General features: G+C 33.5%; 2 protein-coding genes across 2 annotated transcripts; one reads left to right on the top strand and one right to left on the bottom strand.

Moving 5' to 3' along the window:
- The first annotated feature begins 3,741 nt into the window (after positions 1–3,741).
- LOC130625936 (zinc metalloproteinase nas-6-like) lies at positions 3,742–10,670 on the top strand. Its single transcript, XM_057441062.1, has 6 exons — positions 3,742–3,900; positions 7,404–7,565; positions 8,209–8,326; positions 8,535–8,710; positions 9,044–9,286; positions 9,992–10,670. Exons 1-6 carry the CDS (start codon positions 3,840–3,842, stop codon positions 10,099–10,101), a joined length of 870 nt encoding a protein of 289 aa, XP_057297045.1. The 5' UTR covers positions 3,742–3,839; the 3' UTR covers positions 10,102–10,670.
- A 10,241-nt stretch (positions 10,671–20,911) lies between these two features.
- On the bottom strand, positions 20,912–21,931 carry LOC130625222 (short-wave-sensitive opsin 1-like). Its single transcript, XM_057440281.1, has one exon. The coding sequence runs from the start codon at positions 21,929–21,931 to the stop codon at positions 20,912–20,914; it is 1,020 nt and encodes a 339-aa protein (XP_057296264.1).
- Between the last annotated feature and the right edge of the window lie 4,528 nt (positions 21,932–26,459).

The following is a 26,459-nucleotide window of genomic DNA, read 5'->3' as shown; positions in this document are numbered from 1 at the left end:
AGCTGTCGCATGAATGCATGAATTTAAAAATGCTGATTAAGCATTAAATTGATGAAGTGTTCTTTAACTTCTGATGTAATAAACTGAATGATTTTATCAGTATGAACGATTTGATAAGATCGTAATGTCATTAAGAACGCAAATTCATCAAATTCATCATTTTGACCATGTCATAATGTCATAATGTCATCGGTTAAAGTTACATTAAAAAGTCAGCCACGTCCCCAGTGTCTTTTTAAGCCTGTGAAAATATTATTGGAACGACCTTAAAAATGCCGGACATATATGGCAATCACATATATGGCATCCAGAAATCACGCGTAATTGGAGATTTTCTTCTCACAATATACTGGTTTCCGCAAGGTTTTTTGTAACAACAAAGAATTCTCTCATTTTTAATAATAATATTATGTTTGGTCATACTTTTAGTTCAATACACACTGCCTACACGTAACTTGTACGAGCTTGTTCATTATATTGTATGAATTGTCATTACGTAAAAAAAAGAAGAAAACCATGGAGGTAAAAAAACCGAATGAAAAATGATAATTTGCATGTACTACCCGTTAGACCATGGATAATCGCCCGTCCTAAATATTTCCCCCGTCGTTATTTCGTGCAACGATGCCCACCTGTCCAGATGAAGTAATGAAATTTACTCGGACGGGGGTTATTTCTATGATTTTATGTGTTATTACAATTGCGTTTTCAATTACGAAACCCCCGTAAATATAAACTGGTTCACAGACAAACAGTCAAACAGATATTTAAATGTTACGAATTACTGAAATCAATTATTATCACTTAATGTTGACAAGTGTTTCTGTTTTAATCAAACCCATTCATAGGTCCTGTTTTCTTTCCTCAAAGATCTATCATAAAACTTCGATAGAGAGAATGTAATAGCAATTTAGTTGGCATACAGCTGAAAAAGCATTTGATTTTATAAAGAACTGGCGATATAATACTTAGTTTTCGTCAGCTCGAAATTAATAAATTTTAAAAATACAAGATGTAATTCGTTATTATACAAAGCTTAAAAAAAAAACAGTTCGACGAAATATTGCGTTTTTTGACAGATATAATACAGTTTACTGATAAATAAGTTTCTTTCAAATCTCATTTGATCTTTAGATTAAATCCTTATAAAATAGAAGGTTTATTTGGTAAATCAAAAATCTTTAAATTTGTAGTAAAAATTTTTAAACTAGAAACTTTTCGTTGTTTTTACGCCAAAAAATGCATTTTTATAAACTTAAAAATATAAAAAAGATCTTGTATATTTCTATTATCACCTATGCAAAAGAAATTTGTGAAAAATTTTCTCAATGCGTGACAACGAGTTATGTTTTCATAACAGTGACACAGTCATTTATTGCGGTTTGCAGTAACTATATATTTAAAATATGTTGCTTGTACTTTGTAATACAGTTCACAGAGTTCTTGTGGAAAGATGAGAAGGGTTTTGTATTGTCTCGCTTATCTACTTCTATATGACTAGTTAACGTGTCTCGCTTCTTTAATGTTATCCTATGTCACTTGTTTCTTGATAGCTATATGTTAAATTCTGTGTTAGAGGCAAACTTTTAATATTTATGACGTTTGCTAATTTTATAAGCCTGTGTAATGTTTTGGCTATGCTTGACCTTGTGTTTTTATATCAAGCCTAAATGCTTTTAAATTATCTTATCTGAATGTACTGACATGAAATATTATTTAATTTTATAACTTTAGCAAAGGTCATGAAACTATTTTGTGCACTGTATAAGAACAAAGTTTAAATGGTTGATCTCGCAAAGACGTCTATTAAAGAAATATTTATTTTGTTTCTTTGGTATTTCCTTCAACTTTTTGTTGGCAACCTTATGGCTTGTCGCGGTTTTATAATATCCTCTCCTGGTTAAGTTGGGCATTTTCCAAAACATTTTTGAATTCTAAACAAGTCTGAACCCATATTGGGTAACCCAGGTTTTTATAAAATTAGATGTATCAGTTAAGAAATGCAAAATATGTATTTATGTTATATACGTTATGTTATGGTATGTCACAAATACATACATGAAAAAGGCTGAAAACACACATACATATTCTTGAAAAATATTGTAGAAACAATCCCTAGCTTTTAACGGTGGAAAATGAATTTATGGTTGAATGTGGTTGTATCTCCACCATTAATGGCATGAGTAGACATGTTCTACGTTCCTTTTGGAAAATGATTTTATCGAAATATCTACACAACAAAACTATTTTTCGCCCTTCATTTAAGAACAGGAAGTATGAACACACGACACAGTTTAACTTCTGCATTTATTTTTAGCCTACAAATTCTTGTTCTGTTTCATTATTTGTTTCTCTTGGCGTTATTTACTTTTTACTCATGCATTCCACTTAACGAATATGTCATGTTTTCATGAAGAGGTCTTTTGTATTGTTCGATGAATATGTCTGCCATATCGGAGCAATACATCTACAGACATAAGTTATTTTCAAGTTGCGGTTTTGTTACTTATGACTTATAATACTGAAAGAGCGAAGTGGATTGTTTTTTTATTATGCGTGTTTTTATTTGCCTTCGTCCGTGTTCTTTATTGTTATTTTTTTTCTTATTTTTGTATTTGTTCCTTTTATCCTAATCGAGATTCCGCATTGTATTCGTAGGAAAAAGATGCTCTTTATAAATAGCCGTATTTTGCCGGTGTTTTTAAAATAGCTGTGCCGCAACTTTATTTCCAACCCCCGTCTGAGTAATTTCACTATTTCATGCTAACATGCGGACAAAATGCACGAAGTACCGATGCGGGAAATATGTACGATTGGAATAAGTCTAAAGACCGGCGAACCCCTCGCAGTTTTCAAGGGGTTCACGAGTAGTTTTAATTAAATACGTCTCAGAAGGGATATCTTGGAGACCATACGACCATCAAATGTGAAAATACAGAAAAAAAAACGAGTTAAACGGGACGATTTTCGGGTTGTCGGTCAAATTTGGACCACTTATTTTTAAGCTACTCAAATAAATACAATTGTGTTTTTCTGACATGATCTCCGAAATAAAATTTGTATAAAATTAAAAAAATCTCGTTCTGGCTTATTAGGACCACCTTGTTTGATACCAGGCCCCTTATCAGTAAGGTTTTTAATCTAGGCTCAAAAAACACAAAACATACAACACCACAATGATATATGCGATGTTACTCACAAATCACATTTTCACACATTTTCTCTTATCTGGGAACACTTTGAAGTTGTCTTAGAGACTGTTCTGATTGGTCGATAGCGCCATAGTAACTATTACGATATGTTAGGCATGTTATAAATTTCAATTGTATATTTTAAGATGGTATTTAAAGATATTACTAATTTTGAAGAAACAAAAAATACCTATTTTAAAAGATCACTTGTATTCCCACTCTTGATGACGTCATAGGTAGCCAAAAATGATAGATTTCTAAAGTTTCTTAAAATGTTCTCTCGACTTTTTATTTATCGAATATTTCCATAAGAGAACGTGGGCAGTTCTCAAGTCAGATATTTATCAAGGCTCTATCTATTTCCTTAACAAGATCAATCAAGTTAAATAAAAAAGTATATCTGCGAAGGAGAGTGAAATAATGGAGCGCATTAAATATCCTTAAACCTACGAGCTATTAATTAAAATGGTTTATACCACGTGATGAAACAACAATTAAAACGTTCATCGATGATTGGTTCGTATAAAACGTATAAAAGAGCATTTGAAGAGTTAATAAAATTAAACTAAGATTTATTTCTTACAGTATAGGAGAAAAAAGGAATGCTATAGAGTTTTGTAGCTGTACTGCGAATCAGCAAAACAAGACATGAAGACAACATGGTTCGTAATGTTCTTTACGCTTATGGCATTAACAGAGTGCAAACCAAGTAAGACTTTTATTTCATATACTTGTTACATATAATGACATGCTAACTCGGGTAATTTTCTGATGTTGATTTCAGCAATTGCTTTTGAAAACGCAAGGTATTTTAGGGGATACTAAATCTCTCAAAATGTTTACTGCCAGTTCCTTATCATACAGAACGACGTCTGCATGTAGATTCGATCTATCTCAACTTACGTCTCGTTTATTCGTTGAAATTTCCGCGAGCTTTAATTTCAGGGGTGTTTAACGAGTTCGCGTAGACATTAATTTTTCTGTGGCGCAAAAATTTATCCTAATGTATAATAACTCATGTACATTTAAAACTTGACATAAATTCAGACAAGTCGTGAATAATGGCTAAAAGATACTATTGATTAAAAGAAACATTGTCGCTACGAAGATAAAATTATTGAACTAAGAATTGTGAATTATGAACGCTTTGATAAGTTATCGTTGGTTGCATTAAGTTAATGCAAAAAATGTTTGTACGAATAATTAAAATATAATTCTTATTGTTGTTGTTGAGCAGAACAGCAAAAAGGTCTGTTGACCAGATTCAATATAATAATATTTCTTTTGTCTTGACAGACCGCAAACAGGATTTGAAATATCCTGGCTAATAACAAAATGATTCTTTTTACGGTAAATCTTATATAACATTGCGTTTTTAGCACTCCACATGCCTACCATACATAAAGCTCCGAAAAATCAATTAAAACACACTGAAACACTAAGTACAAAAACTGTTGCGGTTAAATTTGTGAAAACTGTTACAAAACGATGTAACATTTGACTTAAAATAGATTTTAAATCACGCATTAGCCACGTGGTTTGACCGCCAGTGGAATGTTTGTATACAAGACGTGGTTTGGCTGTCGGAACATTGATAATATAATGATCGTAGTAAAAAACAGATCAAATGGTAAAACCCGGTTGATGGTTCAGATCTACTTCCGTCTCATAGAATCATTAAAAACATGTTTGATTATAAAATAAACTTGATAATCTTTAAAAAAAAATAGATTTAATGGCATGAATGCCATGGCGCTTTCCTGATAGGACATGCCTCGTTTGCGGATGGCAAGTGGTGTATATTTCATGTTATTCATTCGTCAATTTCTCCACAATGCACGCCACTTGCACGATGTCTTTTTTTAAAAAAAACATTTCCGTTCCAAAGGTTGTTTGCTTATTTCATAACTAAATTTACCCAACAAAAATATTACCAATTTTAAGAAAACATTTTGTTTACGTAAATAACTATGTTGTTTACATTATTTAAAAAATATATATGTCAGTCTTTTTAATCTCTGTATTAGTTCTGATTAAAATAACTGTTATAATGTTCTCTGGAAATAGTGTATGTAATTCAATCGGAATATATTACAAGATTATGCTACTTACTATAGCGTTTGATATTTTGGCAAGTAGCGATATATTCATTAAGAACCATCCAGCTATGCAATGCATGGCCAATATTTACCAACAAGTCATACTCAAATGACTGCGAGTTATGTTCGAGATGCGCATGCGCGGTTTCATTAGGAAACGAATGTTGCGTAACGGGTTACAAATTTTGCTTTTCTTGTCTCCTTAAGATAAGCGATATTTTGTGAGATTTACCTATCTTAAGCTGTTTGACAAATAAAAAACGAACATGTTGGTTTTGTAACTTTTAATAGGGTAACTTATACTATTGTGAAGTAACTTTTGTTAATCCTTGTCACATCTTTTCTGACGTCACCTGTTGATTTTTTTATGTGTTTGTCACTGCGTACAATGTCACTATTAAATGGCTGTCAGTTACTCGGTGGCAACCAATTCTTCGACAAACACTTACCCATTAGGAAGCCTTCTATCACTCAACTCTCACAGTGAAAGAACTGATGATATTTGCAGTCACAATCATGTGGTTGGCTAAATACGAATTCCAGAAATTTATCGCCTACTTACATTTCTGGTGCAAAATTTGCAAGTATTAAAACAGAGATAACCTCTGAAGTTCGTGATAATCGCTCTCTTAGATAGATTCATTCATTCTAATTTTTACATCTTATAAAGTTTACGTAAGATGTAGAATATTTAAGCTCTTTATTCTAAAAATATACAACCAGTGCTATTAAAAAGTTGCACCCGATAATTACGTGCATTTAAATGACTTCCGATTACTGAAGAAAATTTCCCATTTTAGAACAGTTCGCTGTTCAAACAAATTTTAGTTGTGTGACTTCATTATATAATTCATTCGCTGTGCTTTTGATAGCTACAAAAAGAGAAGAAAAAAATGGACAAAGATGTTTTGTTTTTACTTAAATATAACCTTTTGCAAACTTCCCACATCCCAACAAAACGCAACTAAACCAGTGGGAAACTTATTGAATGATGAAAATATGAATTCATGCATAACAAATTTACCTCAACAAAAAACATAGCGGTACATTAAATTCTTACCATGCAGTTGATCTAAAAATCTGCAAACATCAAAACTTCTGGTATTAACCTTTATTAAAGGATCGGAACTAGGCAAGACAACAAATTAAATGCCTCGTTTATTCAATGCATTTTGATAAAGATTCACACCATGGTATTCCGCATCAGCTGCAGATTTGTAGGGATAACAATACGTTGGATTGATATACCTAAACTTCATAGAAAGTAAAAGAAAATTCCACCTTCCGCCTCCCCCTACCATTTTCTCATGAAAGTACAAACAATACAGTTAAAAAGTCTCATTTACAAAATATACCTCTGTTGCACATTCAGATGTTACTTTCCTGAAAATCATGGCATATCTTTGAGCTGTCACTAAACATTTGCCACATGTTAGGCCGTTTTTGTCTCAGATCATCCAATGTTGGGCTTGCCATTCATAAACAAGTAGCATGGCTGTTTATTTTGCCTGCGTAGGCCTTGATACATAGCAACATTGTGTATTAAATGCAGACCTTAATGTATATTTTTTTAATGATCTCTTTAATCGGATAGGCTAATATTTTTAATCCGGTCAATGGTTGCCTGCCGAAAACTTCTAAAGGACAATTCATAGCATATTAATTCAGAATGTGATCCAAAGTTTAGAAACAGCAAAGACACGTTCTCACAGTATGACGTTAACTGTGCCTAGAAACATAACTGTCGTACACCACAAATAAACCATTGATAATATCTTGTTGATATCCTTCCAGATTTAGCTGAATGTGTTAGCCTTTGAAATTAGTTTAAACCGCATGAAATTACAGAACATTAAAACATAGCAAAACAAACTCTAATATCCAATATGTCTTTGCGCATATTTTATTTCCGTTCGTTTGTCAAATCAGTTAAGTAGGTGAAATTGGGATAGAAAATTTGGGTAGGATCCTCAATTTACTTTGTAAGAAGCTAAGTTTTAATTATTATTTGCGCTTCTACTTTTCGCAAAAATTGTGCTAAGCGTGCAATTTTATATTTATGTGACATATTTTTAATATTCTTATGTGTCTAATATTTTCCGTTTTCTTTTAGAATTGGTAGAGGGCGACATTGTTTTAGACAAGAAATTAGAAGTTATTCGTTCACACCACGGTGCAACAGGACGCACGAAGCGAAGTCTTTTGAAAACAAAACCCGTACATGAACACAAATGGAAGCATGGTTTTGTACCCTACGTCATTTCAGTTGATTTAGGTAAGACTCTCTTTCTCGTATTTGTCGTTAGAGTGTTAGTGCTTTCGACATTGCTGAATTTTTAAATTGTCGTCTTATCATTGATGATCTTTCACCGCAAAAGACGTTTTAACTGCCTATGCTATTTCAGGCAGTTAATTGCCATGTTTTCACAATGTAGACCTCAATAAAATCAAATTCCAATTATTTATCTGATTACTACGGGCCAAAGTTAACAGCATTTACAAACCGCTAATGATAAATGCGGTCTTTGTTAATTAACTTAAAAGGGATGAACTGATTTCCTGCAGCTGGTACGATAAACTTCGTACTGAGTGAATTTTTTTTAGTGAGTGGAATGGTTAGGAATTTGATTGATATGTGATAAATCGACCCCCTTAAATGCTTTCGCTGTTTTCTCCAATGCTCAAAAAATGCAGAAGATATAATACCTCAATTGACAAAACACCTCGATCTTTTCGTGTTTTTTCTCTCGAAAGAAAGCTTAGTTTCGTAAATCGTGAATCGCTTTACTTATCGCACCAATACTTAGTTTTTTTGAAGCCTTAACTCAGAAAAATGCTAAAATAATATTCAAACAGGAAATTTTGTCAACAAAATATTTTCGGTTTTGCATGGAATTAATTAAACACTATCTTTTCAGGAATGCAAGCAAGAAAAGCTATCGAGAAAGCCATTCAACAAATAGAACGATATACTTGTATTCAATTCAGTCCTTGGAACAAAGAACATGATTTCGTTGAATTTATCAAAGATGAAGGGTACGTTATAATAAATACTCTCAATGCACTTCAAATGCGAAAAAAATTGATTAACATAATGTCCAACAAAAGAATTTTCATGATGAATTTGGTCACATTGTCTTACTTAAATAGCCGATATGATAACTTTATTTTCACGTTACAAGCCACAAAATATCACTTCTTTGTTTATCGTGTTACTTCATTAGCTATCTGTTTATATTATTAGATGCTTCTCTAGTATTGGTCGTCAGGGGGGACGACAAAAGATTTCCATTGGGGCTGGATGCGAGTTTACTACCACGGTTGTTCATGAACTCCTTCATGCACTTGGCATGTTTCATGAGCAAACGAGATTGGACCGAAATTTGTATGTGAAAGTACTTTGGTGGAATGTTGAGGAAGGTAAGCAGAATGTCGATCTTGCTTAAAACATAAATACAACTAGCCGGTGGCCAGTGGATAAATCCACGTGTTTGCCCGTTCTTTATCTACCGCATATCCTGTATCTCGCTAATACGGTTACCATTTTGCGTGACAGACAGGTTTATACGAGTATTATAATCTAGATGTTAGCTTTTATAAAAAAAGAAGGAAGGGTCGGAGATATCTTTTCAGGCTATAAAACTGGGATAATTAAGCTTAGCAAAAAATTAAAAAAGGCTTTGTGTGTGTAAAAGAAAGTTACATTACCAACGTAAAATAAAACCTATTTACCATAATAAATCATTTTTGTAGTTGCAAAGAAAAACTTTGACACGTATGACCACGGAATAATCGATGCGTTAAATTACCATTACGACTACAAGTCGGCGATGCATTATTCGAACAAAGACTTCTCAAAAAATGGTCTTGACACTCTGCAATCTTTGGAAAAACCATTTCAAAGACTTGGAAGTGACAGAGGAATGAGCAAATTAGACATAAAAAAGATTTACAAGTATTATAAATGCTACAGAAAGAAAAAAAGGCCACAAAAAGGTAACTAGTTCTCCACCTCGTTCCAGGACTTGTTAGGCTTTCTGTATTTGTGCAAATATAAAAACCCTAGCAAGTACTGGCAACGAGGTTGGCTAATTCTTTTAGATAAAACCAATGTTTTATTTTCGCTTGGAGTTTCCTAATGTTTCACAGAACCAAATAAGGCGATGCGTTGTCTTACGTGCAGTGTTAGCATACAAAGCGTGTCGCATATACATTGCCGGACAAATAAGTCATAAGGCTGGACGATCATACGTAAATTTTATAGTCTATCGCATTACAAATTCTATAAAGCTTTGTAATTTGAGAGATTAATAAGCTTAAATGTTATCGACGCATGTGAAAGCAACTACGAGATAATTTTTATAATCGCTATAGTAACAAAACATTCTATACTTACCAAACAAATCAATTTTTAACAGCTTACGATAAGGAAAGATTACGAAGAATACACCATGTTGCAACAGGTTATTAATGAATAGCTTCGTCTGCCGTCATAACAGTCGAGTATTGGTTAATCTTCTTCTCTGAAAACAATTAGCAGTCTTATTTTAACGTCATTCGTTCTTTATCTTGAATGGTAATCAAAGCAAAATAATGGAATTGTTTTGAATGCTCATAGCAACACAAGCGATTAGGCTCCGCACGTTTTGTTGACATGCAATGGTTTTAACACCAGATTTAAACTGTTTTTTTTATTTGTAGAACCATGCAAAGATGTGATGTCTTGGTGTTCCCATTACACGCAACATTGCAGCACGAGATGGTTTGCAGAAGAATACTGTCAAAAGTCATGCAAAACGTGTTTAACGTGACCTAAAGATCCTCTAGGGTGGTCTGTTTTCGTATGAGGCAAAATGAGCGGTGAAGTCAAGCTATGGCTGTGCTAAGTCGAACTAGTCCGAGTATTGATTTCCATCAATCAATATGGACTAAAAGACATACCTCATAGAGTCATGTCAATTATAGAGGCTTTGGAATAAAGCACTAAAATTTTTTAAAATAATCGAAACAAAGTTTGAATAATCGAGATTAATTATTTACCTGAACACATAGAATTAATATGTACGTAGATATTTATTATTACTGTAGGAAGCGCATGCGCAATAGCTGTATCACAAGTGCTTTGATTTATGGGCATGTTCCAGTATTTATTCAAATATTTGCCATTCTCGTTCCCAGGCTTATTTGTTCTTATGTGCGCAATAGAGGGAGTGGATTTGATCTTAAAGATCTTTCACGGTCTGTTTTATTTATTATAATTTGATACTTGTAGTTGTATATTTTGTATATACCTTTAAATTTGTATTAGACATTTAGAGTTTTGCGAACTCTTGTAAATAAAACATGTTCAATTTGTGAAGAGCAATAGAAAGAGTTTTGATACGGGTTTTAATTTTCAACGTCATAATTTTTGTTGGTAACACAGCGACGAAAGATAAATAAGAAGTCACAACTGTTCTAAACATCTCTGGTTCTATGCAAAAGTAAACGTTTAAACGAATGGTGACTTGACCGTACTCTGTAGAAATTTCATTTTCAGGCGTTACACGGCGCTGAACTAGGGCGGTAAAAGTATCTCTCAGTTTGGTGCTGTAGTGCAAGCTCATGTTTGAGCCCACGTGTTCTTGTTTTCCGTTGTTTATAACTTCTATATGACAACACAACCCGCCTAAACAAACTCAAAAAAGAAGTATTCACAAGCGATAAACAAATTATCACTTTTTAGCAAACAACATTCGAGATAAAAATCATCCTCAAACTAAAGTTTTCGTCTTCGAGGTTACTTTTAAAAGTTAGGTTCTTTTCTTCATTGATAATACAGTGTAATCAACATGAATTTTTAGTTATTTTTACTGTTTTTGAACCTTTCTTAAATTCTCACTTTTAAACTGTAGCCTCCGCTTCTCCGTTCGTTTGTATTCTACATTAATATAATAATATTCTATATTTATTATATTCTATAATATAATATATTCTACATTTTTATAAAACTCACCGATTATCTTAAAAGCCGTATAACTTGATGACTAACATCTATTCTTCGAATAACTCGAATTTTATTGAAGTATTGGAATGTTAACGGACAATTATCTCGCGCATCCTCCTAACAACTTGAGATCGATAGGTTTTAAATTATTCTTTTCATTCTTCACTGCTTCAGATGCGTGAATAAAAACTACCGCTATGCCGGGACAGCAAGGTGTAAGAAAAGATAGAACAAGCCCTGGGGACGAGGCTGAGTCACACGGTAACGTAAACAAATTAGAAGCTTGAGTTAAACGGCGGCTACTGTATTTTCTCGCACTAGTCACTTGATAATTATGTCAAACCATTATTGCTCTCCTCTGATACAAAACACCATGATAAATCAATCTGCAAAGAAAAAAAGATCTAGACAAAATCCGGGGGAAGTCTTTTTGCCTAAAAAAAATTAACTTATTTGTTATAAAAGTTCATTTAATAGTTTGTAAACCGTATTATTATTATATTTCCGAATATTTATACTGGATATAGCCATTCCAGTGGAGGAAACACTGCTCAACGTTGGTCCTGTGTTCTGAACATATGCATTGGTTATAAACCTGAATTGCCTCCCAATTTCCCTCACATGGCATGGGTTGACCCGTAGCTGGGGTGAAGATACTTGCTAAACATGCCAGCGCTGTGCAACGAACAACGGACCTTGTAATTACGAAGCAAACTCCAAAACCACATGACTAGACGCCATCAGAGTAAAAGAGACAAAAATAACAAAAAAACAAAACATTTTAGTCGAATTATTTTTGCAAAAATTCTCGAATGCCCTGATAACTTGAACATTCGATAACTACTCTAACTCTGTTACTGACCACTTATCGGAGGCTGAAATTTTTGCGATCGTGTTTGCGTTCGTGTTTGCGGTCGTGTTTGCGTTTGTGCTTGCGTTCGTGTTTGCGGTTGTGTTTGTGGTAGATACAAACTTTGGGAAAAGAGCAGCAAAGTAGACGAATTCGATATATTTTCGAAAATGTTTGTAATAAACCTGTCGAAATCAAGTTTTTTTTTCTTCAATCTTTCAGCACTACTCATTACATATCTATAATGAGACAGTCACTGCCTTCGCTTAATTAGTTATTGTCTTTGAAAAAAAGTGAATAAAGTTCATTGTTTGTTTCCTTTCGAATATAGGGCAAATCATGGTTCAGCTATTGGCGCTTGGGTGGGTGGGTGGGTGGAAATATAGATTTAGTAGCATTTCTAATTGACAGACAAATCAAAAGGCGGGAACCTCTAATTAATGAACAGCTTCATTAGTCTAGTCAAAGTCTCATATAAAAACTTCCAATTAAAGTGTTGAGCAATAATTATTTGAAAGTCTCTTCTCTGGAAATATGGTTGATGAATTTTACATCCAAGTGACTGCTTAACAATTCAGTTTGCATCGCATATATGGCATAACACATAGAAAGAAGTGGCTATAGATTCCCTTAACTTAGTGTGGATGGACTGAAGGATTTTTTGTCCGTTGAGTGAAAGCATTATTTGCAAAAAATGATGATTGTGATATTTTCTCTTACGCATTGACATCATGTATTTTCATGTAAATACACCGTCGTTAAAATCTCTCACATTGATAACTTATTCTTCCTATAAGTTAATTTAGAAATTTTTAAAATAATTAGCCATGATATTCATTTTTGACCAGTACGAAAGAATAAATCTTCCTTGACCATCCTTGACCAAGGTTTATTGTTCTCAATGCACACTGAGTCATTAAAAGGTGTTTTAAACATACTTTAACCAGGTTGTAACAGATTAAAACATCTGCGAATCATGCTTGAGACGCTAATAAAGTTCAGGTATAAACCGACTCTCTACAGAAAATATCTATTTTTTATCTTAGATAATTCTCTTTAAAAAAGGATTGATATTATTCTCCCTATAATTTCTGTTTCTGTTTCTGTAACTTGAACTGAACTTTAATGCCAGATATCATGCTTTAGTCCAGCCCTGGCTAGCCTGATTTATTGTTATTATTTTGAAATTTCTATTCAGTTTGGAATAACAGCTTTTTATATTACTGTCATAAAAACTCGGTCTACAACAAACAAAACTGCTGTCGGAATGTTTTAGCTGGACAGTGTAAACAATGACCTGTTTCTGGCTTTTTATTTCAACTGAAGTGGGTTTTGGAAAAGGTATTACGCCTATGCGGATATGCTACATGATTTATCTGTACTATAAGAGCTCAGCCTGGTGTCACAATTAAGTTTTGATCTTTTTACTGGAACTTTTCTTACAATATAAAAAAAATGTTGCAGGTTTGTTTTTGATTTAACAGGGCAAAAGACTGTTACGCCTACTCTGCGGATGTACGACATGTTTTGTCTGTACTAAGCGCTCACCTTGGATTATAATAAGTTTTAATATTTTACTACAAACATTTTATATAAAAAAAAGTTAGCAAAATGTTTTTACTATGACAGGACACAACATGTAAACTGTGTTTTTATTTCCGCTAAAGTTGCTTCGATTTAAGAAATACTGTATACCTGTACTAAAGAGCTCCACCTGAATGTGTGGCATAGTTTACAAAACGTATCAATCGCTCTACAAAGCGTTTAACGTCAGGTATTACAGTTGCTTGTGTTAGGCATTTTAACGTATTTCATTGCCGCGTCCTCAGTATTATAATAAAAAGTGTATATATGCACCTGTAAAGTTTTGTATATATATTTATGCCCTGTTGGTCTAATGGCTATGACACTCGTGCAAACAAGAGATCCAGGTTCAAATTCTGGACAGGGCTGGGAAAAATATAATTATCTTGGATCTACAACAACCAAGTAAGAATAAGTATATGGGATGTACATAGCTATTTTGAGGACAATTGGTATTCTTTGTAGAGGGTAGTGTTGCATACATTCATCACTTTCATTTATACAAAAATTTTGTCAAGAAAAGGCAGCTGTACTTGTTCTTCTTGCCCTGTCTTAAATGGGCCGTCTCAAATCATCTTTTCAGATTAAGACTCACTCCAAATTTTCGCTTGCAAACCTAGGGGACCCTGTCCCTCGCTTCGCAACCCTTTTTATATTCACTCCTCTGACTGATCTTTACATGGCGGATGCGCAATAATGTAGGTCGTATCAAACAATAAATGCAGTAATTTTTTTAATATTTTAATTTCGGCAATGATTTACATTAATTTTTCTTCTATATTTGTTACTATCTAGTTCATAGTTTTGTCAGGACCAGAACAATGGGAACTAGTAATATATTTACAATATATTGTATTTATATATATTGTAAGTTTATGTTGGTGTCTGCTAACGAGAGATTGCACTGTATGTATAAAAGAATTATTCACTCAGGAATTAGACTTGATTTTTTTAACTGGCCTTACTTGAAAAATAAATGACATATTGTGGATTAATATGGCAAGTATATTATGTGGTGGTAGTATCACTCGATCTGGATTTATGACCACGTAGCAAAAAGTAACTAAATGATACCTTTTTTGTGACGAAGGAACAAAACTAACTTACAGAAACCAGTCTTTCACTTTTAAATTCATTTATAGAGAAAGATTTTAAAATATTATAGGTAAATACAGCAGACCACCGTGAAACGGTTGCCTCGACATCAATAATCTACTCGAAATCTTCCTAAAGATTTTTGTTCTACTTTTTCACTTTATTACTTTATTTTTTATAAAGTTATACTCGATATTTAAAGCACCAGTAAGGTATTAGTAAAACAATAGTAACCGATTACTCCGGTCTATAACCGCCATATACATCAGCCAAAGTATAACTCTGACAGCCTTTCGGCTGCGTAGCATTTGGCGGGCGATGTTGTTTACCCGTGCAAAAAATGGCCGCCAAAATTGCAACTATGAAAGATTCTTGATCAGAAGGGGATTGTTAGGACCATGATAAATATTCTGACCTGATTTCCACGTTTTTTTTTATGACTAACCTGTTTCATTACCAAAAGGCTGAAAAGCCTAAAATCTTAAATTTTAAAACAACGCACAGGCTGAATGGTTTTACTTTTTACATACAAAAAAAAATGGACATCATCTGTATAAACTACTTATATTTCTTAGAATTTACACTTGATCCTCAACCATAAATATGTACAATGTCAAATCTGGAAAAATATCAAAAACAAATTTGTCGGACATAAGTGACAAATTTAACTCGACTCTAAATTAATAATACAAGAATTAAGGGATTTTTAGCTTATATTACATATATCCATACATAAAATTTTGATGATGGATGTTGTCGTTCTTGCTCATCAATGGACGTTCTTACTCATCAATGGACGTTCTTGCTCATCAATGGACGTTCTTACTCATCAATGGACGTTCTTACTCATCAATGGACGTTCTTACTTATCAATGGACGTTCTTGCTCATCAATGGACGTTCTTGCTCATCAATGTTTCTATCACATTCCAGACTGAGTTTATTGTGTACATTTTAATACCCATCTTGAAGAGGGCGGTGATTTATAGACTGGTTTCCCACAATGATTTTTACAGAAACTTATTTTAGTTCCCATTAACCTTTCTTCTTAGCACAATTTTACTTAAGTGTCCTAAATGTTCGATTTGTAAGTGTTACCAAAAACCTCGTAATTATAAAGCTACATAAGTTCAATCCCTTTGTCGGAAAAAGGTATGGAGGAATAGTGGCCACTTATTGACGAGTCTAAGACTAATAAGAAAAAATGGAAACAATACTTTTTTCTTCTATTTTTTATGTATTTAAATAGTTACCTCCACATGAAAACATAAGACAATCCTTTACATAATATTTTTTGTGTCAGCACCATACGTTCATAAAAGTTCGTTTTTTCCTTTTTCACACTTTATGTATACGTAACATCGCCTACTTTAGTGTGAGAAGGTTTTTTAATCCGTAGTCGTCACTCCTGCTCGCTCATGTTTGTTGCACGATGAAGCTTTGCATCAGCTTGCCTAAATTCATTATAAACTTTTTAAACAGTCTGCATTGGTTCTTTTGTTTTTTATTTTTTAATATTAGATTCTACGACTCTCACCTTTGAAGTTATATAACGCCAAGGTGATAACAGATGCTTAGCTATACTTTAGTCTGAAGTGACAAAACATCATAAAAAATATGTGGAACTCAGCTGGCATGGCAGATGCTCTTATCATGAACGTGTATTCAAAGTAATTATAAATTCCTTATTGTGAGAAGAAATTATTAGTTGGAAAACAGATTTCTTTCCTTTTGTAAGCACTTTTCTCCGATAAAAAATGTTCACCAGAGAAAAAGTCAAGTTGCCCTCTCCTGTCTACCTATGAATGTTGGCGCTTAAAGCGTTAGGTTGACTGGAAACGGTAAGAATTTTTCTAATTAAGGCAGGCATGGTTTTAACATTTTACGTTATTTTCTTTATGGGCGAGAATATTATTCCAATTTTTAGATAAGGTATTTACAAGAGGATGTGCACTAGATTGGTCCCAAAGATGACAATATTCTGACCTGACATTTTTCATACCCAAATAACAAGAATACTTTGCAGTAATAATGACAGCCAAACTGTGAATTGATGCATCGTTTCTCACCGATATGTAGTAATACTTGGGTTTCATTCGTCCTCCTTCTTGTGTAGAAATACTTGATATTCAAACACAAAATCTTCTCGCGTAAACACTGCAATGCAACTTGCTGCGCTTCACAGTCTTTCTCATTCGTGGCTTTACATTTAAAACAAGTTAAAGCACAACCTAATAAAGCATTAACAAAAGTTTTTAACACCTTCCAGATGGTTTAAATTAACTGAATTTAGTTGTATACAAAACACAAGCTTGCTAACACGATAAATCGTATATCTGTCTGTCATCCAAAATATTAGCTGTGAATAAGAAGGCGGATTCCCGTGAATTCTTACGGGCTAACGACTAGTAACATAAATTTTATCACCGGGTCCAGCAAAGCCAATGATAAGCAGGAACAACAGAATCTTATACATGATTAAACTTAATTCTGTAGACCCTCGATATTACGAACCCCCGATAGACCCTCGATATAACGAACCCCCGATGTAACGAACCCTCGATTTACCGAACAAATTTTCCATCCCCTGAACCAATAAAACCTCTATATAACGAACTCAAAGTATCAAATGCTACAAAATACGACAAATAAAACCAAAACACACGCAATGTTTTCGATATTTTTACACCATGTGGATACCATTTTATGTACCAAAATAAGAAAATGCAATGCAATGTCATCCAAATTGAGTGATTTGAACCATAACATTCGACGTTCAAATCTAAACACTAAATAAAACACAAAAATTGGATTTTGAGGCTCGCATTGGACTTTCAAGTTTTCACTCAATTTTGGCGACCCTATGTCATTATCAACGTCATGTCCTTTTATATTTGTCTTAAGTAACATTTCCACAGTCACAATAAGAGGCAATTCGTCCTGCAAAGCAGTTTGGTAAATCAAATTTAGAGCCATTTTTGGAAAATATGAAACGCGTGTCTACACAACAACCGACCAAATGATTTTATGATAGAAGTCTTTGCGTTGCTTTTTGTAAACAAACACGAACGTATTTTATTCGAATTTCGTGTGATTCAACCTTATTTAATTCTACATATATTTGACGGTGTTCTATAGTGAAATAAAGATCAAAATTGTTTTTAATCCAAGTTCTTCTAATATCTAAAATTTAAGTAATTTTGGAAAAATTGGGGAAAAATTTACATTTTGTCTGATCCCTCGATATAACGAACCTGCGATATAACAAACCCTTTTCCCATTCCCCTTGGGGGTTCGTTATATCGAAATTTTACTGTTTTTTTTATTTTTCTGGCGATAACTACTCGACGTGTCTGTGTATGAGTTGCATACTTTTCAAATGTTTACATTTTATAGCCTTAAAAATATTATCTTTGTGTTAAAAAAGATTTAAACTAACCGTTTGGTTTCCTTGTAAAAGCAAATAGACGGAGAATTGTGCTTGAAAAGAGAGTATTATGTGAAAACACTTCACAATGTTAATTTATTTTCAATTATCAACTAGACAAAATCCTTGCCACATATGTGACATACTTTCACGTTCATAGATGAAATTGTTCGGAAGCATCTTGACTTATGCCCCCTGCAAGTTTGTAGCTACAGCATTTTGTTTTTTTATACTGCGTATGACCTCGTGTCGTAATCTTTCTGCGTTGTAAATAAAAGGAAAGGCTTGTCGCACTGTTGTATATTATAATAACAAAAAGTCCTGAATTATTCAAAAAAATTTAAAAATTATTTGATCGCGGTATAAATTATTGCAAAAGAAGATGATTTTTCCAACCTCGTGATCACAAGCAATTCAGAAAGCCGTTTCTATGTAGGTAACAAGCTGACTGACTTGTCAATTTTCATATAGACTTACGTTATTTAGATCCAAGTTCTTGTGCTTATTTGTACAGACGTCAGCACGTCTTGATTTCACGATTTCTCGTATCTTTCCAGGTAGTGAAACGGATTATTCCATAATGCCGACTTTGTGAAAAGTAAACCTAGGGCATTTTGGACGTTGGTTACTTGGTCTACAACCCTGCTAAAATAAAACTTTTGCAGCCTACTGACTGCAGAACATCGGCCAAAGGATGCCGTTCGACTATTTTGAGAAATTAAAAAAGAACGATCTCTTGCAAAAATAATTGAATTAAATAATTAAAATTGTAATTCAAAATAATTTCGGAAAATTTAATCCCCATGTAAATCTTATTTAAAAAATTCTAAAAATCTGATTCAAAGTAAGTATGCGGAATCCGTTTAGAATTACTTACAATGTATGGTCATTTCTTAGATCAATTCTAAGTTTTGGAATCTAACAGAATATCAAGTACTACCGCAATTCTATTTCGAGTCTAATTGTTATTAACCACTTTATTTGAAAGAACTTTGAAAGACACAAACAGAAATGCAAGCACATACACAAGAGAAAGACTGTATAAAAAAATGTTTAATCGGACAAAATAACTAGCTAGTGTATCACTATTTTTTAATTGTGTGAACCCCTTTTTGGCCCCACTGACACCTAAAGCTAGTTAGCATAAAATTGACCTTCTATCTAGCATAGAACTAACAATTTAGCCAGTATAAAAACTACCAATTTAGCTATTAAATTTGTTTTGATTTGATAAATTTTTAAAAACTTAATTATTCTTAATTGCAGAACAACTCTACGTCCATTGAAGGGGGTTGTAGTTATATGTATCAGTACCAAATAATTAATATTAATATTAGTTTTTAATGAAATAAAAAAATGTTCAAAGTGACGGAAATTGTAAAATTTAAATATTTTTGTTTGTTTGTTTTTTGCCTATTCAGTACTGACAAAGGTAAAGCATTCTGCATCGTATAGAGGTAGTAACTCTTAACATGTCGACAAAATTTCTCATCAGTCAGCTTTCCTTGACCGAAAAGGCACATCCCACAATGTTCCTTGGTAGTTTTTACCTTGGCCTTTTGAAAACTTGTTTTTGCTCCTCACGAAGCTCAATGTGGTTATGAAAAGTAAAAAAGGCAGAATGGCGGGGCATTGCGGAAGTCATGATGCAGACCAGATGCTATGGTCAAGACCAGTGAAGCGCGTTGCTGGCGCGTCACTGCCTAATGCCTTTACCTTTGTCCGTTGGTATCTGCCTTGCCTAATTGATCTTTGCCTTTTTCAGTGATTGTCTGATGTACCCTTTGCTGTTTCTTGTTGCTTTTCATTTTCCTTGCCAGCCGTTACCGTACATTTTTGAGAAGCGAAGTGATCGCAACTAAGCTCATTTTCCGGGGTCAATAGTGCGGGCGTATATAAAATTTCCGCTGTTTTCCATACATATAGGTGCCCTGTTAGTATAATGGCTATGGTACTCATGCAAGTGAGAGAACAGGGTTCCAATCCTGGACAGGGCTAGGAGAAATAAAATTATCTTGCACCTATAGTTATAGAGGCCCTGTTTTGAGGGCAGTAGTGACTCTTTGGGCAAAATTGCATACAGGTCTATGCTTATAACATACTGTTAACAATTTCATTAATGGAATTTACAAATGCCATATTAAACAAAAGTGTTGAAGTTCATCACAAGAAGGGTTATCGCATGCGAACGAAGATTCTGTCCCCTGCTCCGCAACCCTTTCTATATTGATGTCTAAACGGAGGAAGCCACCACATACAAAAACCTACCAACTTATTTAGATTTCTTGTTTCATTTTCTGCCAGTTTTCCAACATTTTCCATATTCCTAAAATCTGCAGGAATATAAAAGAGATAACTAAGATTTTGCAGTTGCATTGTAAATTCTACTTGTCGTGAATGGAAAGTAGCTAGCTCCTATTGTATAAAAAGAAAGGTTTTGAGGCTCTGATAAGAGAAGAAAAAAAACCTATTGTAGCTTTTTTTCGTTATATCAAGTTATAGCGCTTGACTATGACTATCTATGTAGGGCAAAACACGGGACGACTATATTTTACAAGAACGAAATTATAAAATTATCAAAGTTAACCATCAAGTCTTATACCATTATCCATTACCATACCATTACCTTTATATCGCACCAATACAATCTACACCAAGATGACTGTTCTTGCGTTGTAAGCTACGTCAAACTGCTCTCGTTTTTGGACGGTTTCTTCCGACAAATCTGTTTCACTCGAGCGCGAAATTTACTGTCTATGACTGAGTATATTATTGGGTTGACAATCGCATGAAATTCATAACAAATTTCTGCGAAGAAAAACAACCACTGAATGCCTTTAAAATTTGATATCCCATGATTGATGTATATAATCCATATTAAACGCTGAGAAAATACGAACACCACGAAAGCCAAAAGTATACCGAAAAGAATAGTCATAATCCTCTTGTTGTCGGTGAGTCGTTTTCGTTGAAGAAGTGAAAATGATTCATCAGAAACAAGAGATGATGTTTCTTTTAGAACTTTTCTTATTCGATAGTAAAAGAAACACATTGCTGAAACAGGCAATAAAAAGTGGAAAATCATCCACAACCAGACATATATTTTGAACGTATTCCGCGCTGACGGTCGTGTTTTGCATTGGCCATTTTTCTCCCAAGTGTAGATCAAAATTGGTATCCAAAATATCAACGAGAATGTAAAATTTAACAATGTCAAAAGTACAATGCTTTTCCCACTTAAACCTTTCCTGAATGGGTACACAATACCAATGTACCTTTCCAGGAAAATCAACAATATAAATCCAAGAGCTGATACTTCACTGGCAGATATACCGAAGTAAATTATTTTGCAGGATATGGTATTTAAGATGTTTATACATGAAAGCAAACGAAAGATACGTATTTTAGCGCTCAATAAGCAGTACCAGAAATCAGCAAATGCAAGACACCCTATCAAACGTTGACAGTATGTTGATTTTTTAATGTATCTTAGAGTCACTATAACAACCAAGGCATTCCCAGCAATTCCAATAAATTCTAAAGTTACGCCAAAATACTGTTGCAGTTCAACAGTGTTTGGAAGTTCACATCTCTTTAATGTTATGTTCATAGGGGAACTTTGATCTTTGTGTGAACTTTGGTTTTCTGATGAATTCAAAGCAATGAAACCCATAAGGACAAAAAGTCGAAGAAGATACATCGTTGATGTCCACTTTGCTTTGATGCTGATTTCTTAAGGCACTTTCAAATTATTGCCTTTACAGTCTTTGTTTTTTCTTCTAGCAGTTCTTTCATGTTGGGGGAATGTTAAGATAGAAAACTGATAATGACACTGGCAAAGTCTTGTTTATCATTCAACAATATGCATTAGTTTTCATCTCTCTAAAACATAAATGTAATGCTGATTATGTCGTCTTTATAAAGCATATAAGCGTTGATTAAAGATGTTTAGTGTCTTGCATATACTTTTAAGGTAATATAAAATCAGTTTAGTTCTCGTTATCATGTAGCATCGCTTCGGCAAAGAAACAACGCTATTGTGTTATATTGGTTGCTAATGGTAACTCTGAGCTCGAATTTAGACCAATTATAGCTTAATGTGCAGATTTGTTCAGTCAAGGTTGTACCTAGTCTATTAGAAGGTATCAGAAGTCCGAATGATGGAAACAAAACCATGACTGCACTTAAATAACATTTTTATAACCAGTCTATTACACAAAGCTCTATTTATTCACACATTAATAGCATCGCTTTCCTTATTCTAAACTAATACCAGACTTTCTTAGCATCAAATAATTTACTAAGTCACCAGCCTATATTATTCCAAGAAAATATAATATTTCTTAATAAGTAATTTCCATAAATTATATTCTTAGTGGAGTTGCTAAAGACCTTAAGTCGATAAAAACTGCCAAATTTTGCTAACAAAAGTTTATGTAGATTGTTCACGACAGCGAATATGCTTTTCTTACTTCTGTCCACACATCTGTTCATTACCTTGTTGTGATGTGTTATGATCATTTCAAAAACCAATATATCCATAATCAAACCATATAAACACCTCATTATTTGACCCATAAATTTTCTTATTATTTTTGTGTCAATTTCAGCATACGTGTTAATCTCGATCGTACTTAAGTTTTAGCTAAATGTTAGAGAGTTAGATAACAAAATGATATTACTTCTCTCTAATGACCTGCAAGGTCGAGTAAGAAGGTTTGTTTATGAAGGCGGATCTCCACGAGGAGAATTGGACAACGAATTTGGCGGTAAAATGTGCTTGGACATGTATAGTTTTGTTTGTTTAATAGTGGAAACAGCTCCCTACTTTAAGCAGCGAACTAATTTGCTGTACACTTTTAACCAGATCGCAAATCACAAATTTTATTTTGGTAAAAATTCATCTCTTAAAAGAATTCAAAAAACCACAGTCAGTGTTTTGTTTTTGATATACATTGTCTCTGTGTCACTGTTTTAATATCCATTGCCTCTGATAATTAAAAAAAATATTTTCCAACTAATTAGCCGTTGAATAAGCCATTCACAATTCGCCCCATTTAGTCAACTATCGCTTGTAGGAAGATTCAGGAGAAATCGAAATTGCGTGTATTTAAAAGTTAGAAGATTTAATAGTAGTTGTAAGTTGCCAGTTAAATGGAAAAAACTCAACATTATTTCAAAGGTACCTTGTCTCTTTATCACGACGGGCATGGTATGTAATCTCCAAGTATCAAAAACAAGGCACACCGTTTTGTTTTGAACAACTTTGACAACAATAACTTCTTGCTAGGAAAAAGAATTTATCAGATTATATATTAAACGACACACCCTTCAACCATGTCAATGTCATTCTCCCCAATACAACCCTCCGCATCACCATCGAGGATGATATGATATCTTTTTAAGATGGTCGCTGTGATAATTGATCTTTCCAGTGTGCCACCCTAATTACATACCTTGAGCCTCAGGGTGATTCTTAAAATAAAAAAATTCAACCTTTTTCAAAAATACCCTTTCCGGATACATCCCAATAATCTGACGTTGGGGACGAAAAGGCGCAAAACCTGTAATGTTGTAATATTGGATGATGTGAGACATCGGTTTCAGTATTTCGCCTAAACTGCTGAAAAATCAAAATTTAAATAGCGCGTCGTTTTAAGTTCTAAATTAATAATATCAAAAATAATATAAAAGGAGTTAGTCAAAAAGTCTTAATATTGTTCCTTCTTTGATCAAATAGCAAGCGAATCCACCCCTCTTGCATACAAGATCCTCTTGCGCAAAACGAGAAGTAGCATATGTTTTTCCCAGTGCGTCTAAATAAAGCATCAGGTTATGTTTTTCACTGAAGATTGTAAAGGATGTTATTTTACTTTCAAATAACAGATTTTAAAGTCATCAAAAGACTGAAGGTTAAGCTTGACCGAATTCAAGTTTGATGAAGGGGTCTCAGAAGTGCTTGCTTAAAATTCGAGAGGTTCTGATTTGTTGTCTCCTCGATGCCTAAAACTTAATTTTAGCGAATTTTCACTCTGTCGTTTAAATAATGGAAAAAATGAGATTTTGAAAAGGTAAAAAGCAGACACTGATAATCTTCTCCACAATTGTAAGTAAATCTAAAAAAAGTATAAAAAAAAATCCACAACTTGAGAGTAACTCAACAAAGCAGTTTAAATGTGCAAAATATCAAAAGTTTGGCACGCTTGGACAATTAACATATTTCACTGAGATGGCATATCGATCAAATTCGAACACACATCTGATAAATGCCAAACTTTCTTCTTCTCCACAATGTGGTATGAAATATGCTACCATCTCGCAAAGTATTTTTTATTTTACAACAATGTAAACACAACCAAATACTAAATTTAAACAGTTTACAATAAGCTCAGCAAACATCGCCACGCTTCTGTTTTTATTGTCAATCTTAACTAACAAAACTTCTATATTTCTCTTGTAGACAGAACTAGTTCCGAAATTTAGACTACTAATAAATATAACAAACCAAGCCAAGCTCTAAGAAAAAAACAAATAAAACATTTTCTATAATTTCTTTTCATCGTACCTTGAGAAATATATTTACAAATTTAAATTTCTTTTCTATAGGAAGCACAGCTTCAACTTTTTTTGCCGATGACAAGAAGAGCATTAGCGTTTAGACAAAACATAATATTTAGATAACCACTAATATTTTGATACAAAGCTATTACGTGATATATGTAAACAAACTCTCAAACCATTTATCTTCTGTCTATTTTTGCAACTAGGAATCTCGAATTTCTAAACATATTTATTTCTGTACTGTGCAGGTTAAGTAACATTGACTAAATGTTCCTGTGTTGAGTTCGTACGTTGGGGTACCCACCTTCGCTGAATATAATTTTCTTAAAGCAACACAAAATGCTAACTGAGGCTTAATGTTGCTCAATTTTCTCTCTTTTACAGTTCCAACTTTTGCTGACTTTTTGCTTAGTTGGCTTTTTACTTAAAAAGACAAAATACATATACTCAGTTTAGGTTAGCACGCAAATCAAAATCAAATTTCAAGTTTAATAACGTTTTTTTTATGGAGCCCGATAACTTTTGGAACAGCTTATGGCTGCTGTTTTCAAAATCCTTGATTTGAGTCTTTCCTTTTTTTATCCATGCAGGCTAAGTTTTACTTACATTTTTTTATTTTTAAAGGAATGGAATCTCTTGGTATTGGACGTTACTTAAAAAAAAGCGTTTGTAGTTTCTCGCATGATCGCTCGGTTTTTATACAATAAAATAAAGTAACCCTGTAGGAATCTCTGCTGATTTATATTTTGATCTAAATAATCAATATACTAAAGACTACAATTGCAGACAAAATTATTGCAACGAAGGACGAAATTTCAAACAAACGTAACCACAAGAATTTAGAAAAGCCTTACTTAGGATGTCAGGTTATTTAATAATAGCTCTTAAATGGTGCTAATTCTTGCTGACAACAACAGGGCATAATTCTCCGACTTTTTCGAACGTTTTAAGTCATCGAGCGAATTGTTTTATAACGCAGTAATTCAGAAAAGTGCAGCTAGCATATTTTTGACCTTTCCCCTGCTAAAGGAAAACGTTATCAATCTAGCGACTGCAACGTACTAGCCAAGTGATGTTGCTTGGTTATTTCGAGAAAAAACTAGGCATTTTGCACAAGTATTATATCCATGATTGCAGTACTTAAATAAAGGCTTACTAGATGTCACACGCCACTATAAAGCGCCTGAGAGAGATCTAAAATTTCAAAAAAGAAAATGAAGCTACAGTTACAATAAAAATCAAAATGAGTTCATGGCATCGAAACCAGTTTATCCAATGGCGAAGCTTACTCTTTTCGTCGATAGAAAAAAAGATTAAAACTGAATCTAACTCTTTTGCATATTACTTATTACAATCATTTATATCATTTCCTATTGGTAGTGTCATCAATGAAGGTCCTTCAGAGGTGTCTTAGTGCAAGCTCCCATTTGGTCTTCAAATTTCGTGCAAAAACACCATCCACTATACAAACGCTTGATTGTTCTAACGCTAAACGCTAAGCAGAAAAAATCGATCAGCAGTTTTGTAGCCTCTGGCATGATATGTTCAGAATTTAAGCAAAGACCTTTCGCAATGGAAACTAGCAGACTGCTATAAAGCTACCCAAGTACCCGAGCAGTCTTATATGCTTATAATTCTTATAAATCTTATTTACATAACTATATAAA

The sequence above is a fragment of the Hydractinia symbiolongicarpus genome, chromosome 14 (assembly GCF_029227915.1).
Source record: "Hydractinia symbiolongicarpus strain clone_291-10 chromosome 14, HSymV2.1, whole genome shotgun sequence".
NCBI lineage: Eukaryota > Metazoa > Cnidaria > Hydrozoa > Anthoathecata > Hydractiniidae > Hydractinia > Hydractinia symbiolongicarpus.
The sequence above is the reverse complement of the archived record's forward strand: the minus strand, read 5'-3'. Positions and strand labels throughout refer to the sequence as shown.